General features: G+C 50.8%; 1 protein-coding gene across 1 annotated transcript in view; it reads right to left on the bottom strand.

The window, feature by feature from the left end:
- shank3a (SH3 and multiple ankyrin repeat domains 3a) overlaps nt 1-19,876 on the bottom strand; it is a 66,697-nt gene that overhangs the window by 8,102 nt on the left and 38,719 nt on the right. Inside the window, 10 exon segments of the mRNA XM_067234178.1 lie at nt 177-715; nt 994-1,099; nt 1,260-1,387; nt 2,293-2,373; nt 5,307-5,340; nt 5,342-5,443; nt 5,615-5,725; nt 6,795-6,808; nt 7,180-7,262; nt 9,393-9,468. Coding sequence (XP_067090279.1) covers nt 177-715; nt 994-1,099; nt 1,260-1,387; nt 2,293-2,373; nt 5,307-5,340; nt 5,342-5,443; nt 5,615-5,725; nt 6,795-6,808; nt 7,180-7,262; nt 9,393-9,468 — 1,274 coding nt within the window.

Genomic DNA, 19,876 nt, shown 5'->3' with positions numbered 1-19,876 from the left:
CATACACTACAACACACTATTCATTGAAGTCATGGAAACATGAAATACTATCGATATCCTACCATATGGATATCAATGGTATCCTAATATTATGGATCTATGCACCTTGTAACGGCTAGTTGACTCATTGAGCTGTATTTTACATAAACTTTTCTTTGTGTACATCTTCGACCCACCTGCAACTGTTTGACAAGTGGACTTTTCTTGCGCTGGGGCTTGGTGGGCGTGTACAGTCCAATGCTAAACTGGCCCACATTGGCATAGGGGTTGTCAATCACCCGCCCTTTCCGTTTGATTCGCTCAGGGGGTGTGCCGGTTGCGGAGGGGCGGGGTATGTCGGTCGGCTCGACAGGGAGATGGGAGGAGTCTTGGAGGATGATCATGGAGCGAGCCTTCTTCTGTCTCTCGGCGTGGCTGAAGCTTTGGCGCGAGGACGCCTCCGAGGGCAGGTCCAGGGAGGACGGCTTGAAGCTGGAGCGCGCCCCCGGGTCGTGACCCTGACTGTGGACCCTGGCGGGAGGAGGGGGAGGGCAGAAGGCCGGGGGAGGGCCTGTGTCCAGGTAGTAGTGGGAGGGGGGAGGCGGGGGGGCCATCTGCGGGGGAGGCGGGATGGGGTGGGGCTGGGCGTGTTCTCGCAGGCTGTCCGTCATGGAGGAGCTGCGGGGGAAGTGGTGCTCAGCGGCCAGGGCAGACAGACGCTCCTCCTCAGATGCACCTGGGAGGGGTGGGGGAGGGGGAGGGGAGGGGAGGGGTGGGGGAGGGGGAGGGGAGGGGTGGGGGAGGGGTGGGGTGGGGTGGGGATTGGAGGGGAGGGGAGGGGGAGGGGTGGGGGAGGGGTGCATACATTACAGCATACAATACATACAGTATCTCCATAAAATACGAATTGTGTTGCGGTCATATTCCAAAAAGATCAAACCAATGGGTTCGAGTTTCCAGCTCAGCTATCTGGACCATGCAATAGCTATCCTGAGAGCAATATCCAGGTCTCACCAAAGGACTTGGTCCTGGACATGCCTCTGGGCAGCTGCATGTGCCCCCTGTCCATCCCTGGGTGGAGACCTCCATGTAGAGTCATCCCCTGTCTCTCAAACAGCGACTGGAACAAAACACCACAAGGTTTCATTGTCATTACAGACATCGCAACGCAGGAATATTAAGAAGACCAAACAATGATTGCACACTGAAAATGATCAGGTGTGTTGTATGTGTGTGTGTGTGAGTGTGTATGTGTGGTGCGTGCGTGTGTGTGTACCCACGCTGATCTCCGCGGGTGTGATCCTCCTACTGGTGGGCCGCTGTTTGACGGTGGCTGCTCTGTAGTCCACCTCTGAGGGCTGGGCTCTCAGCATGGGATCCTGGGAGGCCAACATCTCATCCAGCCTCTCTACAGGAGGAGGAGACCCAGTGTAAACACTGCACCGCACCACACTCATCTGGACACGGCGGCGTGACATGTGTCTGCAACCACGCCTCCAGCAAAATGTCACGACAGCCCAGACTATCAGCCTCTCGCTAAACAACAAGCAACGGCATTCCGACATCAACCACGTCCGTCATCACAACACTGAAGGCTTGCTGGAGCACTGCCATCATGGTGGCATAGTGACATACTCTGCTGACCCTTCATGCAGCCCCCAGTCCACACTGACTGACAACATCCATGTCTAGAGGTGGCAACCAGCTTTGGAAACCGGCAAGGCGGCAAATGAAATGATGAGGAAAGTTCTAGATCACAGAGTTAGAGATGAAAGAGAGCTTGAAACCCGGCAATTACAGGGCGAGGGGACCACAGCGGCCTTTGTGGGGGGGCTAAAGTGCCATGGGATTAGTGACAAGCTTGGTTGTGTGCGTGCGTGCGTGCGTGCGAGTGCGTAGGTGCGTGATTGTGTGTGTCTGGTTGTTCTAATCAACGCTGCTTAAATTGACACGGATGAGGTGAAATCATGTCTTTGACGCTGATGAGCTCGGTGACGGCGTCTCGCCTCAGACTCACCTCCTCTTCTCCTCCGAGCAGAAGCTTGGTGAGAAAGAGAGAGAGTCAACAGAGGGACAGGAACAAGATAATGCTCGTGGAGTCACAGAGATTACAGCAAACAGTTGGTGGAGAGGAAGACGAGCAGAGACGCGAATTGACTAAAGAGACATTCGAAAGAGAGAGAGAGAGAGAGAGAGAGAGAGAGAGAGAGAGAGAGAGAGGGGGGAAAGGAGAGGGAAGAGGGAGAGAAGCAGAAACAAAGCAGTGTGTGTGTGTGAGTGTGTGTGTGCGCGTGGGACGATCATTGTACTTACCCAGTTCTTCCAGCTCAGCAGTCATGGACTTGGAGCGTAGAGTCAGGGTGGTGCTGGGAGCCCTCTTGGGTGGCGGGGGGGCTGTGGAGAAAAGAGAGGGTGAGGAGGATGACGTCGAGGGGGAGGAAGGCCCCCTGGTCCTGCGGCTCAGGGCTCGCCTGGCATCGCCCAGGCGGAGGCCCCATCCCGTCTTCACGGCTTTCATCTGGTCGTACTGGGCCGAGGTGGACGCCTCGCACTCGGCTAGAACTTTGCTCAGGTCCCGGTTGGAGCCGAGTTTCTTCATGCTCCTTGCTGTCTGTCGGTCTGACTCTCAGTCTGTCAGTGTACTGTTGGCTCTTGTGGTCTCTCTGTGTGTCTGTTTGGGTGCCGCAAGGTCTCGTCCCCATTGAGAGCGCACAGGCTGCAGATAGCTGCTGCAGTCCTATTTGAAGTATAGCTCGTGCATTCTACCTTCCCATTCTACCCATCTATGCGGGCAATCACACACTGTTCCCCCTTCAGCAGGCTGAAAGGAAAATAAGGGAGAGAAGAGAGGGACTGAGACAGCCATCTCCCTGTCTATCTACTCAGTGTCTGGGATCTGGCATGGGTAGACTCGGAGCTACACACACACACACACACACACACACAACCGCACACCTGCAAATACACACCAACACACTCAGAATCCCTCCAATGAGTACGTAGTGGCATGTGTCTTTGCCAGTGGAAGACAGCGAGACAGCGACAGTGTAACAAAGATAGAGAGAGATAACAGGATCCAACAGCTAGTATGCTTCCCCTGGGACCCTTCTGTACCCTACCATACTTGCAAAGCCCAATATTCTAAAGGCCCCCTTACTTTGACACACTGCCACCACATAACAGCAACACAGAATAACCAACCGACTTAATATCACAACACTTTTCAAATTCAACGCTCAGCAGTGTCCTCAACAGGCTCAGAACGCGGCAGACCGTTGAGCAATCCCGCTCCCGCGCTGAAAGCACACAGCAGCCGTCCACATTCCAACACTAGCTAACCTGCGTCTACTGTAAATACAGTAACAGCAGCCGGACTAGTAGCTTGACTAACCTCTCTGTCTTCAAACAATACCCCACAATACTGTTCCAGCCGGCTTTATGGACTATCGTCCAAGCCTGCTCTGCACGCACCCTTGTAAAGCGATGGATCTGCAAACACTACAGCGACCGGATAATGCTGCTGGGCTCGGCAGAGAGAGGTTTTCTGTACATGCGCCATCCTGGGCACAGTCCAGAGCTCGCAAACATCTTCACAGCTCCACTTGGGCGACACAGCTATCTACGGCACAGAGAAGAAGAGTGGGAGATGGATGGAGAGAGAGAGGGTGACAGAGAGAGTTTGAGGGAAGGAACGGAGAGAGAGCGAGCGAGCGAGAGTGCGAGAGAGAGAGACAAAGACAGTGAGAGAGCAAAAGAGAGGGGGATGCTGTAGCTGTAATGCAATGCCTAATTCAAACTAGCAGCATAGTCACCATGGTAACGGTGGCGGTAGTAAGGCCTAGGTTGGTGCAGAGCCACAATATGTGTGTGTGTGTGTGTGTGTGTGTAAGAGAGAGAGAGGAGGGTGTGCGTGTGCCAGGTAAGTTACAAACTGCAGAGAAAATCCGATGGGAGGAGCAGTGAAGACAGGGAGTACATCTGCCAGCGATGAGGAGGGACAGGGACCCCTTTAGCAGAGCCAGGGACAACACGGGACAGCACAGACAGCTGGTTCAACACCCAGGGGGGGTTGGGGACACCTCTCCCCTTAGATCTAGCCACTGCCGTCTCACTTGTCCATCAAATACTACACTCTCACTCTGCATTTGTCTGGAGGACACAAACAGGTTAGCCTTGCTTCAATCCCCCCCCCCTTTCACTTCTACAGGGACATGCAGTGTCCAGTGCAGCACCTGACATGCGTACTGTGGCACAGACGGGTCCACTTTTTTAACATTTAAAATCAGAAATCATACCAGTTTCCTCGTGGTGTCGCAGGGGGGGTCAATGCCTCAAATACCGCAGGTCTCTCTTTGTTAGTTCCCATGCATATCACGGTTTTTGACTTCCCAGAAGGACATACGGACAGTATCTGATGATCTGATCCTCATGATGAGAATCATTGAGTATCCACTAAACATTTCGGCATATGATCGCCTTCTCACTCTCTCTCCCTGCTACTGACAGATGTCTGCTCTGAACAACAGAGAGAAAAGCAACAGCCAGAGAGAGAGAGAGAGAGAGAGAGAGAGAGAGAGAGAGAGAGAGAGAGAGAGAGAGAGAGAGAGAGAGAGAGAGAGAGAGAGAGAGAGAGAGAGAGAAATCTTCTTACATTCTCAAACAGGCACATACAGTACCATATGTGTGTGCGAGTGCATTTGGGTGTTGGTCTGTGCATGTGTGTGTGTGAGAGAGGGAGAGGGAGAGGTAGAAGGAGAGGTAGAGGGAGAGAGCAGGAAAGCTAGAGAGCAGGAGAGAATTAGCACTATAGCAGATCTGTATCTGTTCGAGATGGAAGTAGGTCAATGATTTCTCTCTCAGACTCCACCTTTCCATCCTATATGGAGGAGTGGTACAATGCTACACACACACAAAATCATACAGGCTCCGAGGTCGAAGTGCCAGGACTGTGTGGGAGCTGAGTAATGATCAGATGTGGTTGACATGGAAAACCACATGAATTTACAGACATGGTGAAATTACCTTGACAACGGAAACACACAGACTCTCTAGATAAGGCCTGTATACTCCCGCGACAATCCCCTCAACAGTGAGTGTCTGTTTCTGAGTCCACATTGCACGCGGCTGCACCATGACAGCCCTTCACACCATGAAAGGCACGGGGAAACAGTCTGCTCGTTTCATGCCGTAGCAACTCGCAAAGTTACACAGTTAACCCCCCCCTCCCCTCCCCTTCCTTTCCATCCGTCCCTCTTTTTTCCTCCATCCTAAAACTGTCCTCATGCACCTGCACCCCCCCCCCCCCCCCCCCCCCTCAAGTGGCTCACCTTTCTTGCGGACCACCTCCTCAGACTCGGGTTTTGCGCGTGACAGAGACCACCTTCATCAGCAGCGCATTGCCTCCCTGACGGATCAGAGACACCACCTGCTTGTGGCCCACCTTCACCACATTCACCCCGTTCACCTGGGAAGGGTGGTGCGCACACACACACACACACACACGGAGACAGACACACCACGAAGACAGAAAAAAACATCAACAAGGTTAGATGTGTCATCAATTATTATTATATTATTTCTCGTTTTGGCAGCTGAAGCGGTCCCCACAAAGACTGTTTTGGTTGTCCCTGGTTACCTCGATGAGGAAGTCTCCAGTCCTCAGCCCTGCTCTCCAGGCCACTCCCTCCACGTCCACAGACTCCAGGTACTGCAGCGCAGGGAAGGCTGGGGTGGGCGTAAACTCCCCCTCGGATGGGGCGTCTCAGCTGGGGAACAACACACACAAGTACCTGCTGCATCAGAACCAGCAACATCGCTCAGTGTGCTCACAATCAACTGGAATGGACTATCTTTAGAAGGTCTGTATAGATAATCAATTTATGAAAAGGAGACCTGTTCATTAGTGCACTAAAGCCCAGATCGACCCCCCCCCCCCCCCCCCCCCTTCTACCTTAAAATGCTCCGATACACAAAAAAAAACGTTGAATCTTGGAGCCCCGCCAGATCCCTAACACAGGGCTTCTCAGAGGAGCTTGGCGTGTGCGTGCGTGTCTCCGTGTCTGCGTGCATGTGTGACGCTTTGTGCGTCGGTTCATTCGGTAAAAAGGAAAACAAGCACAACGGAACGAGAGAGACCGAAGAGGTGAGGTGAGACCCAGATGGAGAGAGAGAGAGACGAGGTCACACTTGTCAGTCCAGGAGTGAACACTGACTGACAGAGCTGACTGGAGGCTCTCTATCTACAGCTCTCCCACCTTCTGAGAAGAGAGGGAGGAGAGCGAGAGGAGAGACCAGGGTGGACTCGCTTCACAACGGAGAGTGGCAAAGAGGTGGAAAGAGTACCAAGACTCCCGACTAAGGTGCCTGGGAGGGTCTGCTTTTGTAACCTCGTTTGAGCACAACGCTGCCACCTGCAGTAGTGAGCGAGCGTTTGAGTGCGTCTGTTAGTGTGTGTGTGTGTGTGTGAGGGGTCGACGGCGAGATGGAGGAGAAGAGTGCAGTTCTGAAGGATAAGATAACGACTGTGGAACATAAAATGGATATGAGGGACAGGTGAGCGAAGGGGGGGAGGGGAGGGAACGGGTGGGTGGTGGTGGTGGGGGGGGGGGGGGAAAGAAGAAACGACAGATATGAAGGAGAGAAGTGAGGGAGGTAAAAGAATGAGAGAGTGAGCCTTCCTGAAAGCTAAGGGCCATGTGTGAGGAACAGATGGGACAGTGAGCTGACCAGCTCATCCAAGGATGACGCCACCACAGGGGCTAGACACACACACACGAACGCACACACACACGCACGCACGCGCAGGCACACAGAGCAAGAGGGGTGTTTGCTAAGCTAGTCATGTTGTTGACTCAGAGACAATAAAGAGAATTAACCGTACAGTGGGACTCAGGAGGACAGGTCTGAAACTCCTCTCACAGGCTGCCGATAACTGTCTCTCTCCTCTCTCTCTCTCTCTCTCTCTCTCTCTCTCTCTCTCTCTCTCTCTCTCTCTCTCTCTCTCTCTCTCTCTCCCTCTCACACACACACGCACACGCACGGACCAACACCCACAAATGCACTCGCACACACATATGGTACTGTATGTGCCTGTTTGAGAGTGTAAGAAGATGTGCGTGTGAGAGAATGAGAGACATGAGAGATAGAAAGAGGGCGAGAGACAGGGAAAGAGAGAGAGAGCACACTCAAATAATGCGATACCTTTGGCTCCTCGCAGGACAAAGCCGAAGCCCTCATTTTCTTTCTTCTGTAGTACGGCGTTCTTCTCCTCTATGATGTAATCACTACAGAGGGGAGAGGAGAGGGAGAGCAGGTAAGACTCCAACAACATCCTTCCACAACGCCAAAGAGAGAGAGAGAGTTGGACAGGTTCAGACAGCAAAAGGGGCTGCAAGTGACTGATGGGGACGGTGGGGGGGGGGAAGAAATAGACGAACACACTCATGGAGACATCCACACACGACACACATACAGGTCCTACACCTCGGTTCCTGACCGACCCAAATCAAATTAAAAGCTTAGGCTAGCTCAAGGGGCTCCCGTGGGCCAGCGTAGCGCTTTAGGCACGTGGTGAACCCGTGTGCGCATGTTTTCCCCTGAACGAGTGACAGCACACTGGCATTTGAGTGTTCAAACCACACCACGTCAAAGCGCCCACGTTGGGGGACTCCGTGCCAGAGTCCTGCGACAGCACAGCAGAGCACGGCAGAGCCGCGGCGATCAGATAGCACTGTTAGTCTTAGCCCCTTCCCTCTCCTGAGCCCCTGGAGGGTGTCTACTGCGGGGTCGAGGGCAGGCGTACACTAGCGTCAAAACATCACCCGCTACCTCGAGAAGAGCTCCGTGAAAGAGAAGACCCAAGTTAAGCCTTCAGGATACCGTACTGTTCAGCCGAGCCACGAATGGTCGTAAAGGACTTTGGCTCTTCAACAACTTTTGAAGCAACAACTCTGGTTATCAAACCAAGCCACACTCTGGGTTAGCAGTTAGCCGTCCCCTCCCTCACTTACCAAGGCAGACAGAGCCCCCTGCCAGCCGGGAGCGGAGACCCCTGAGAAGCTCTGCTGACAGGGAAGGAGGTCAAACACTTGGTTGAACAAGGGAGACCGCGGAAACAGTGGCGGACACAGAGAAAGAACTGACATCCTGAACGCCCTTCATCCTCTCCTGCCCCGCCCCGCCACTCCTTTCCTCTCCTGCACCTTCGTGATCTCTCCCAACAATGGCACGGCGCAGTGACTTTTAGAATCCATAGCCTGCTCCCGAGAACAATGGAAGATTGCATTTTGTAGACTCAACGCTACAGTCAAATAGCCTACAGCTCAATTCAGACATTCCCAAACCCAGACAGATTCAGACGGTAATGCAGCTTAATCCTAGCATTCATAACTTCATTTATAGACTACTGTTGTTGTGGTATTATAGTTCTTCTATAGTTCTTCTATTCAGGCAGGTTGGGGCTGAGGTTTGTATGATGCGGTGACTCATTGTGTTTCATTGTTAAGCTGGTAAAGAAGAGGGGCACGACTCATTGTGTTACCGGCATGTTCAAACCACTGTTCCCCCCTCCGTCTCTCTCTCTGTCTCCCACTCCACATCCACATCCACCATGAGCCCCACACAGTGAACAAACCAGAACCTGCAACCCTACAGAATGACTCCCCTCTAGTGGCAGGGCAGAGAAGTGCGTGAAGGCCCACTGTCTGGGGGATGCAGAGGTGTTTATTTACTCAGTCTACAGGCATACATTAGCCTGGCTTTCCAGCAGAGGCAAAGTGCACGGAAACAATGCGAGCCCTCCTCACACACTCCAGCTCTCTGCCTCCTCACAGAAACACTCAGGCATTTGGAGGGACTTTACATCCCAAAACGCCAGCAACCTGCCTGCCTCTGTGCTCTCAGAGTACACAGCTGATTTAGAGAGGAGGCAGAGCCCTTCAGGGGTCTCTTTGTGATAAAATGTCACAGGGAGTGGAAGAGTGGAAGAAAGGATAAGGGGGGGGGGGGGAGAGAGAGAGAGAAAGAGAGGGGCAGGGGACTCAAAAGGTACAGCCTTTTAGAGACAAGGCATACACGGGCGGCGCACGCACGCACGCACGCACGCACACGTGCCGTACCGCACCACTGAATGGCTCGCCTCTGTACATGACTCGACTGAAGATGCACCGACGCCTTTGTCTCCTGCAGGTGGCAGCAGAACTACAACCCCTCCCCCTCCTCTGCCCTTCCATCGGCATGACTCGACAACACGTCGTCCTCCACTGTAAACTTTGTATGAATGGAAGCCTGGCTGCGTGAGCATGAGGGGGGGGGGTGTGTGTGTGTGTGTGTGGGGGGGGGGGGGGGGCGCAGTCAGATGGTGCAAGCGACACGGGTCCGTTTTTAGCACGAGGAGCAAGCGGGCTTCTTCGTACCTGTATGAGGTGAAGTTGTCGTACGATCCCACAGTGTAGTGTCTGAACAGTCTCTTGGTGCGGTCCTCTCGTGTTTCTGCAAAACAACACACACACACGCGCGCGTTAGTGTGTGTCAAGTGCACGTGTCGATCACGTCCTTTTGGGAACATTAGGGGAAAGCGCTGAGGCCCAGGCGGCTCTGAGGAGAGAGAGGATGAGCTGTGTTGGGGGGGTGCAGGTGGGGTAAGTGAGTGTACGTAACTCTGTCTAAATCGGGTGGGGCTGTAACCGTGTGGGTGGATATCCTGTGAGACTCTGGATAGAGATCGATGCCCCCCCTACACACACACACACACAATGTTCTCCTTCTAAACTGCAATCTGCTGACTGCAGGCCTTGAGATCCTGTCAGGCCACACAAACTCTTAATTGGACAGGGGCGTGTGTGCGTGTGTGTGTGTGTGTGTGTGTGCGTAGAGTTTGTGATAGAGGTGGCTCAGCTGTGTTCCTGTCATCAGTGTCCATCACTTTCTCCACACCTCTCCTGCTTTCTCCTTCACTTTGTTCATCCATCCGTCTTTCACTTTTGCTCGCCACGTTCTTTCCCTTTCTCGCCCTTCCTCTCCCTCCGACGACGTTGCTATTTGATGTTAATAGACACACGGGCCCTTTGTTCTGACCTTCATTATAAATGCATTGTTTTCCTCTCCGCTGCCCAACCCCTTAACCCCCACCTTGTCACACAGCCTCCTTCTCAACAGGTACCTGTCCTTCTCCTCTCCCACACCCAGCTTAGTCCAATAGGTATCCAACAGTTAAATACAGAATATCTCTTCCTGCTCAGCCTGGTAACACCTAGCCAGAGGACCTACTGACCTGGAGGGCAGAAGGACCAGTGTGTAGATCAGGGAGGGTTGGACTGGCAACAAAGGGCCTCTGGCCATGTCTCTGGCCATAACCTGCCTGTGTTCCCCTGTGCTAATCCAAACACAAGGTCATGGGGCAGGTGTTACTGTAGCCTGGCGATGGGGATGATGGGGGGCGAGGGGATCAGACAGCTGTTCATGTGAGTTAAGGGGGGAGCTTGGAAGGATGGGGGGGATATCTGGACATGACAGCAGGGCCTTCACGTCTCTCCCTCACCGCGCACACAAGCGCATGCACAAATGCATGTGAACACACACACACACACACACACAGGCAGTCATGTAATAGTATGCATGCTTGGACACGCAGATGATGAGCGATGATCACTCAACTCAAACATGTCGCTAGGGGCACATGAGCTAGGGTTCATGGGTTAGGGTTCCAAGTTCCTTTTTTTGGTAAGGTTAGGTTTAGGAATCAGGTTAGGGGTTATGAAAATCAGGACTGAATTGTGGGTCCTCACAAGAATAGCTCAGTTGTGTGTGTGTGTGTGTGTGCGTGTGTGTGTGTGTGTGTGTGTGAGAGAGAGTGTGGGTGTGAGTGTGTGTGTGTGTGCGCACAGGCCGGTAGTAGCAGATGCAGTGTAAGTGTGTGTAATGTAGCTCATTCATCACTTGTGTCGTTCGCTCTCTCCAGCCCAGGAGCATCTAAAGGCTGGGCCCTGATAGCACAGATAACCCCATCTCCAGCACCATCCATCACACAGAGAGAGACAGAGAGTGGGAGAGACAGACAGAGAGACTGAGAGAGAGACCCAGAGAGAGAGACCCAGAGAGAGAGAGAGAGAGAGAGAGAGAGAGAGAGAGAGAGAGAGAGAGAGGAGAGAGAGAGAGAGAGAGAGACAGACAGGACAGACAGACAGACCAAAAGAGGCAGAGTACATGAGTTACGTAAGTGAATGGCGGCTGTATGTATTAAGAGCACGTGATCAACATGACTGGGCCGGCGCTGGGCGTCTGGGTGCTGTCCTGCAGGTACGGACAGACGGACAAAGTGTGGTACCAGATGAGATTCAAACCAGCGGGACTTAGTTCCCAATCTGGACCTGAGCTTCGGAGTCTGGGAGGGAACTATTATGGGATGGATATCATCTGTACTGATTCATCAAGTGGCTTGAGAATGAGCCTTCATTAAGAGGGATTTGGCTGGGGATCGTCATGAAGACGGTGCATCTGTGGACCACTAGGCAGATGGTCAACACATTGCCGAACAAAATAAAATGAGCTGCACCGGCATTCAAGTCAAAGTTGGCCATTGGCCCAGGGATATTTCTCCTTAACGGAACGGCCATTGATCCGAGAGGATGGGGGGGTTCAGTCCCAGGCCTGCTAGCTGCTAGCCTCGCTCCACTCTCCTCAGAATGCAAGAGCTCAGCTGTCCTTGTTTGAAGGACACCAGCAACACCTTCACACGCTCCTACGAGCACTGACGCGCACACGCACGCACATAACTCTTTGGACAAACCCTGCTGAATGAGAATGAGCCTGTGTACTGCACAGACGGATAAGCACTCCCCCCAACACACACACACACACACACACTAGCAAGCACACACACAAACGCTGTGACACCCCTGGAGAGTCGGAGCCTTCCCAGCCCTCCCAGCACCAGGGAGTGGGCGACAACAGTCAACTGGTTCCACCTGGTTCCAGGCAGCACAACTGTGGCTCGTCTACCATCAGCACCCTCTTCTGCAAAGACCAGGCCGACAGGGTTCAGAGGAGAGGAGCGCCATGAGAGGAAGAAAGCAGAGAGAGAGAGACAGAGAGAGAGACAGTCGCTGGCACAATACCTCTGGCCAATCACGTACAGTGCGAGTTGTGAGCCTCAAGCTGAGGCTGAGAGGAGAACTTCTGTCTTCATGTGAAAGCGTTGTTTCTTTGGCTAATTAAACGCACATCAGTGCAAGTTCCCCGTTTTCTGTATTGAGTCTCCTGAACTGCATGTGTGTCTGCCCTAGGAGTCCCAGCAGTTGTCACAACACACACACACACACACACCACAAGGTGCCGTCCCACTGAGCTGTGTCCCCATGTTAACCTCTAGTCTACCTCCCCCCCCTCCTGTCTGCCTCCTAAACCGGGCCAGGACAAACGTGTCTAGTCTCCTAGGACAAACATGACAAGCTGTTTTGTACCTGGTCACTGACCAGCGATCAGACACACTCCCTCCTGAGGTGACACTATCATGTCTGACCTGCACATGACCTCCCCCCATCTCCACACCTCCAGCTCCTGTCACCACACACACACAGGCAGCCCGACTGATACCAGGCCTCTGCCTTGGAAAGGTAGAGACCAAAATCCAGACACGGGTGTCAAACACACAGATACTCGGGGAGACGTGCCCAGCGGCGGGACATCTAGGTCGAACACTCAGGAGGGTGGAACGCTTTTATCCCGAGTGATGAACAGTGCATATAAAAGGTACAGCAAAAGATGAAGGATCAGAAGTGTACCGTTCTAACGTTATTAGGGAGTCAGGTGGCTGAGCGGTGAGGGAATCGGGCTAGTAATCCAAAGGTTGCCAGTTCGATTCCCGGTCATGCAAACTGACGTTGTGTCCTTGGGCAAGGCACTTCACCCTACTTGCCTTCGGGAGAATGTCCCTGTACTTACTGTAAGTCGCTCTGGATAAGAGCGTCTGCTAAATGACTAAATGTAAATGTAAATGTATTTCGGTGGTCAGAGTCAAAGAGTGGTCTGTTGCCACATTGCAAAGTGACCACATCTCATCTACCAGGCACGATGAGCAAGAAAGGATGTGGCAAGAAGGGTAGAACACCAAGTAAAATGTGTACACAGGCATGGTGGGGACAGGGCACTGTTTAAATCGGTCAGACTCCTTTAAGACAGTTTTTTTTTTTTTTTATGAGTTAGATACAGCATTAGGGAATGATATAATTATTCTCTCTCCTTCTCCTCTCACACAATGTGAGTACCGTTAAGTTCTTTAAGCACACTGCAGAGGTCATGTCAAGAACGAGCTGAATGACCCACTTCCCACAGATGGAAGATGAGGATTATCCTCCCATAACAGATACACCCTCCTTTAGTGTTCGCTATTCAGTTTATAATAGGATGAATGTACCTTGGATGAAATGGAATGTAGTTTATTAGGAGTTCAGATGAGAGTTACTGAGCACAGTCCAGGGTGATAGAAGGGACATTAAGGAGAAAGGCAACTAGATAAGACAGGGACAAAAAATATACACAACAGCTTCAGAAATGATTTGATTTTCAGTCTATATGTGTGTGTGTGTGTGTGTGTATTAGTTTAACTATTCTTGTAGGGACCAGAAATCCCCTCAAGAATAATAAACTAGGGAAAATGTAACTTACAGGGACATTTCTTGGTTCAAGTAGCTTTCAGGAGCTATGTAAAGGTGATATTAGGGGGTTTAGGTTAAGGCATATAATTATGTTTAGGGTTACAAATAGATTAGGATTTAGGAATAGCTTTGGGGGTAGGGTTAGGAGCAAGAGTTTGGGTTTAGGTCAGGTTTTTTATTTAATCGTCAAGGTTAGGGGAAACAGGATTTTGAATTGAACTGAATATGTGTGTGTTTGTGTGTACACTGTACTGTATGTCTTTGTATGTCATCAGTTGATGTTGGAATAAAGCCTAATAGAAGAACAAAAGTACAGACAGCAGTACAGACAGATGTTCAGACAGCAGTACAGACAGATGTTCAGGCTAGCGGCATCCATCGGAGAAAGGCAATAGAAGCAGGAACCACAAAAGGCGAAGCTTGATGAAAGGGTGGATTTCATCCATGTGCAATACCTAAAGAAGACTGGACTAACTAATGAACCTCATCTGTCACCACAGAGACAGACGAAGAGTTAAAGAGAAAAAGAGAGAAAAAGAGAGAGAGAGAGAGAGAGAGCGAGAAAGAGAGAGAGAGAGAGAGAGAGAGAGAGAGAGAGAGAGAGAGAGAGAGAGAGAGAGGAGAAGGATATAGAGAACCAGGGAATAGTGTGTTTTCCATATATATATATATATATATATATACAGCTCTGTGTCTGAATAGTCAGGAAGATATGAGGCGCCTTGATCAAAGTAACAAGGCTCACAGTGAGGAGGCTAGTACAAACACACGCTCTCCAGAGAGGCTTTTATATAGAAGAGAACTGGAGGGGATGTGTATTACCGCCAGTTCTGAAGGCAGAGTTCATGAACATCGGCAAGGGTGAGAATCAGGCCACCCGTCAGACGCTTCTTACAATGATCTGCAGTGGAACCTAGGCTACTGGATTTACTTAGAATGCCTATTTACTTCAGGGGGAGAGGGAGAGATAAGCAGGGAGGATGAAGAGAAGGAGATGAGGAGGAAGAGCAGAGGTGAAAACTGAGAAGGAGGGAATGTGAAAATGAAGGCCTCAAGCAGTCTGTTAGTGTGATATTGAATTGTGAGGTTGGCTGAGGTACACGCCCAACATATGATTACAGTGTGTTTAGAATGAGCACCAGCATTCTGCATCTGTACAACGTTCAGCACAATTCCACAAAAACTCTCCCAGTAAATCATTTTCTTTTTAAAGATTCGTCCAGATGAACAGGTCTACAGTACCGCTACAGTATCTGCACATTGTGTGACAGAACCATGCAGTAACAACAACAACTCTATGTTATTAACTAAAAAGTTATATTTAATACCGACCAGCAGCCTTCCATGAAGCACAGCTCCTGGGTCTGTAACCCAACGACTAATGCTAATGCCTGCTAGCTCCTGTTCAAAAGAGACTTCTAGCTACCCACAGTACAGTAGCATGCTCAAATGAGAATGTGTTTGAAAAGGCACAAGTAACAGTCGCTCTGCTGTGCTTTTGTGACGGCGGAGATGACGGAGTCTACGCCACCGACTTACCCTGGTAGCCTCCACGACACATGCAGTAGGGCTGCTCCGCCTTGATGACGGTCACTACGCCGTCTATCCTGCTGCAGAGCACAGGCAGATCTGACACCAGGACCGGACAGCAGTCATCTCTGCCCACGCCTACCAACCTCTCCTGCAATTCCCCCCGGACGGCTGGCTGGGCTGCCCCTGCTGCCCGTCATGGAGACCCCGACAGTCCTCCTGACCTCCTTCCCCTCATTCTCCACTGCGGGCCATGGCGGTTGACCCTCCACAGCAGCCCTGAGCCCCTACTTCCGTCGCCTTCCCTGTCTCCATCACAGATGTCCGGGATGGGAAAGTACTCCTGGATACTCTAGATTCCCTCCAATGTCTCCCTGCTTCTCGCCCCTTTGCTATGTCTCTGTCAACGGTGCTTGTTATCACTGTGCACTAGTCTTTTCTACAAAGCTGAACTCTTTCTCATTATATCTCTCATTTCTCTCTCGCTTTCCCTTTCTGGTTTCTGAGCGTGTCTGCAGTGTGGGAGAGGCAGACAGTCTAGTTCTGTATACTAGAAATGGCTGGGACAAATGCCTATAAATACCTCCTCTCTCCCTCTCTCCCTGAGGCAGAGAGGATTTCAATAATTCAGTCAGAAGTAGACAACAAGAACAACTACTGAAAAGACTCGACACAGAGCTAACACAACATTACAGCTGCCTTTGAGGGAAGGTTAAGCGCTAAAACAAGAAAAACACACACACACACACACAGCCTGGGGCAGGGAAACAGTCTGATTAGCCATGCCCAGTAAGAGGGCTGCTATGTATCTCAAGTTAGTTAACCTGTTTTCCATTTAGATGGAAAACTGTGTGTGTGTGTGTGTCAGGAATAACAACATTGGCATGGATCCTTCATGATATAATCAGACCTTTACTAAGGTCGGGCTAGTGTGAAGTGTAACATTCAAGCAGCCCTTTACAGAGAGATCACATGACCTACCTAACCTACTCCTCTATCTACCTGTGTTGCTAGCACCATGGAGTGTGAAAATCCATGCCACCGTGAAATGGACTTGGCTTTATGGAGAGAAGTTCAGTCGGCAGATCTTTGCGTTTATTTGTTTGGTTCTAGGTGTGTACGTGTGCACGAGCATGTGTGGGGTGTGTGTCTGTGTGTCTCCTGTCTGTGTGTGTGTGCACGCGCAAGTGAGAAAATGCGCGCGCGCGTGTGTCTGTGTCCTATCACCCAATGTGCTCCTTGTCAAAAGTGATTTGTCTTTGTCCACTGTGGCCGCTGCTTTGGCTTTGATTCATTGTTCAAATAGCACTGCCATCTATTATGATTTCACATAGATCTGTTCTCTGCGGTGAGGTGTGTGTGTGTGTGTGTGCGCTCACGCGTGCATGTGTGCCTAGCGCAGCACACTCGACCGATTTCTGATGAAAAGCACAGATAGTGACTATCAGTCAGATGTGTAACAGGCACACACAAACCCAAGGCACACACTCCATGTAAAACGCTCATATGCGATGGTGTCATTTTAGGAGACAAGGTTGCTTCCCGGGGTTAAAGGGATCAGGACCCCCAGTACAATCGCAGTCAATAATACTGACTCAGCAAAACCAGGAATACCAGAGAGATGTCATCCAACATCCAGCTCTCCACATTCTGACTCAATCTCGCTCGCACTGTCTCATTTCCTTCCTCTCTTTAGCTCTCTCTCTCTCTCTGACGCTCTCTCTGACTGTCTCTCTCTCTCTCTCTCTCTCTCTCTCTCTCTCTCTCTCTCTCTCTCTCTCTCTCTCTCTCTCTCTCTCTCTCTCTCTCTCTCACTCACTCCCTCTCTCGAGTAAGATCCATTAATTGCTTGCTAACTCTGCACTCACATGTACCATAAAGACTTAAGTGTCTGCATGCCCGTATGTGTGGTTACCTGGTTATTGCTTCAGCATTTGCATAGAGAACAACTTAATAGCATCGGCTTTCTCAACTGATAGCTACACCATCTGGCTCTGCCTCTGCCAGCACAGAGAAGTGAGGCGTTTCACATTTCTAGCACTCCTACACCTCGACCCGTCTTAACGAAGGAAAATGTGATGTTCTGCCCGGAGGAGGAATCCTGTATTAAAACAGGCTGTATGTTAATGTTCTATTCAGGAGGAGAACAGGAGGAGCACAGAAAGGAAGAACACAAGGGGAGAGACAAACAGGAAGGAGATGGGGGTTAGCCTTGTTAACAGAGTCAAATAGCATGTCAGTGTGGGATTCAATCACTGCTCTGGGGTCAGTCTGCGTGCTTGTGTGTGTGTGACGGAAAGATAGATTGAGAATAAGAGAGAGTAGTTAAAGAGGAGAGCCTGATATAGTCTAAGGGCAGTCTGTGTCACTGAGTTGACTGCCAACTAGCAGACATACTTCTTGTCAAGCGGTCTGTCAGGAGACTGAAACATACAGCTTACCCCTTATCACTAAGAGACACACATCAGGGACACACACTCAGAGACACACACCAGGGACCTTGGATGCAAGTGTGCGTTCAAATATTAACAGTAGACAAATGTTATGGATGCCCTGAATACAACCCTGTCTCTAGCTCTGAGAAGAGTCCCTTCATTCTCTCTCTCTCTCTCTCTCTCTCTCTCTCTCTCTCTCTCTCTCTCTCTCTCTCTCTCTCTCTCTCTCTCTCTCTCTCTGTCTCTCTCTCTCTGTCTCTCTCTCTCCTTCCCCCCTCTCTTTTCCTCCCCCCCTCTCTCTCTCCCTCTCTTCTCTCCCTCCCTCCCTCTCTCTCTCTCTCTCTCTCTCTCTCTCTCTCTTCTCTCTCTCTCTCTCTTCCTAATGGATAGGTATGAGTAAAAACCATTCTGGGGTTTCTGGCGGCTGGAGGCGGTTCATACGGATGTGACTCATGCAACAAGCAAGAGCAGAGGGTAGAGGCCCATAGAAGAGTGGGAGATTGACAACGTAAGAATGAAGGAAGAAGAATGGGGAGGGAGAAGGAAGATGGGGAGAAGGAGATAGAGGACAATGGGGAAGAGAGAGGCAAAAATAATTGCTGACAATTTACCTTGTACCCCACCCATTGTACAATTCATGCTTGACTATCCAGTACAGAGTTTGTGTGTGTTTGTTGTGTGTGTGTTGGCAGAAATAGTGCATGAGTTGCTTGCGGCAGTGTTTTAGCAGGATTAAAAAGAAATAACTAATTCATAGCTCATTCCTTAATTTACTACATTCATATTGACACAAAAACAAGCACACACACAAGCACACAAACTTTACCCGCTGAGTAAGGACATCCCTATAAACCCTAACAAGTCATACGACTGGGAGTGTGAGCACATGCATATATCCATACAAGCGAGTTGTGGACATCTAATTTGTTAGATACATAACTGTTTTTAACTACCACGAGATTCAGGGTCAGCTTAAACGGTGTGGATTCTGAGACGAGAATGAAACAGGAAGTGTAACCCCCTCACCCCCCCATCCCTCCATCCCCACACACGCCCATCCCCACCCCCTCCCCATCTTGACACCACATCCAACAGCGTTACCCTACTGTTTCGCTCAATGAAGCCTTAATGGATTAAATCAATATATTTAATTTTCCTTCTTACCCTCCTTTTCCCTATCAGCCCCAACCCCCTCCTCCCCAACCCCACCCCCCTCGCCCCACACACACACACACACACACTCTCCCATCTGTCTTATGGGTGTAGCAACAGCCGTTCAAGATGGAGTGATGTCCCCAGGTACTGGAGCCCAAAGCCAGGATGGAACAGCACACAGTCAGGAAACATACCTACTGAGAGAAACACAAACGACACCTCGCTTCCATCCCTCTCTGTCTCTCTCTGTTCTCCTTCTCCCTCCCTCCCTCTCCCCCCCCCTATCTCTCTGTCTCCTTCTCCCTCCCTCTTCCCCCCCCTATCTATCTGTCTCCTTCTCTTTGCCCTTCACTTGAATCGTGTTGCTCCCACTCTCTTGATTTTCATTTGTCTCTCCCTTTTCTGAACCTGCGGAGTCGAGAGAGGGACAGGGTGGGAAGAGGGGGGAGAGGGGGAGGAGGGCCGAGGGGGAGGAGAGAAGGGAGAGATAAAGAGGGATGGCACTTTTAGAGTCACGACTCAGGGGTGATGTATTAGAGGCACAGAGGGAGCATACGTCATCAATACAGCGAGCTTCAACACACAAACAAACACCCCCACACACACACACTCCCCACACACACACCCACCACACACACAGGAGAGTGCAGTATTGTTTGGGTTGGTTAATTGTAGACAGGGCTGTCTCTTTTGGTTCAGTGGGCTGAGACGTATTGCCCTAACTGTCAGCGACACCTCAGTGGGTACCTTCTCATAAACAAGAGTGATTGTGTGTCTCTGTATGTGTGTGCATACGTGTGTGTGTGTGTGTGTATGTGTGTATGTCCATATATCTGTGGGTCTACACGCGTGCATTGCGTACTGTTTCATCACTGCTGAGAAAGCCCTGTACAATAACGAAGAGGTCTGTGTCACTAACACTTAGATGAGGAACTTTGCAGGCCAGGATCCTGACGATGTCACCAATGGTAACGGGAGGCTTTGAGTAACAGAGACATTTGCTCATGACAAGCAGTGCAGCCACCACAGATAGAGGAAACACACTGGCACACATGAGGGTTTTTTGTCATACTGAGGAGCCAGAGATGTAGTTCTGTTGAAGCCTTCACATGAGGTGTACTCCAT

This window comes from Osmerus mordax, chromosome 4 (assembly GCF_038355195.1).
Source record: "Osmerus mordax isolate fOsmMor3 chromosome 4, fOsmMor3.pri, whole genome shotgun sequence".
Lineage (NCBI taxonomy): Eukaryota > Metazoa > Chordata > Actinopteri > Osmeriformes > Osmeridae > Osmerus > Osmerus mordax.
Note: the sequence above shows the minus strand (reverse complement) of the source record. Positions and strands in the feature narration are given on the sequence as shown.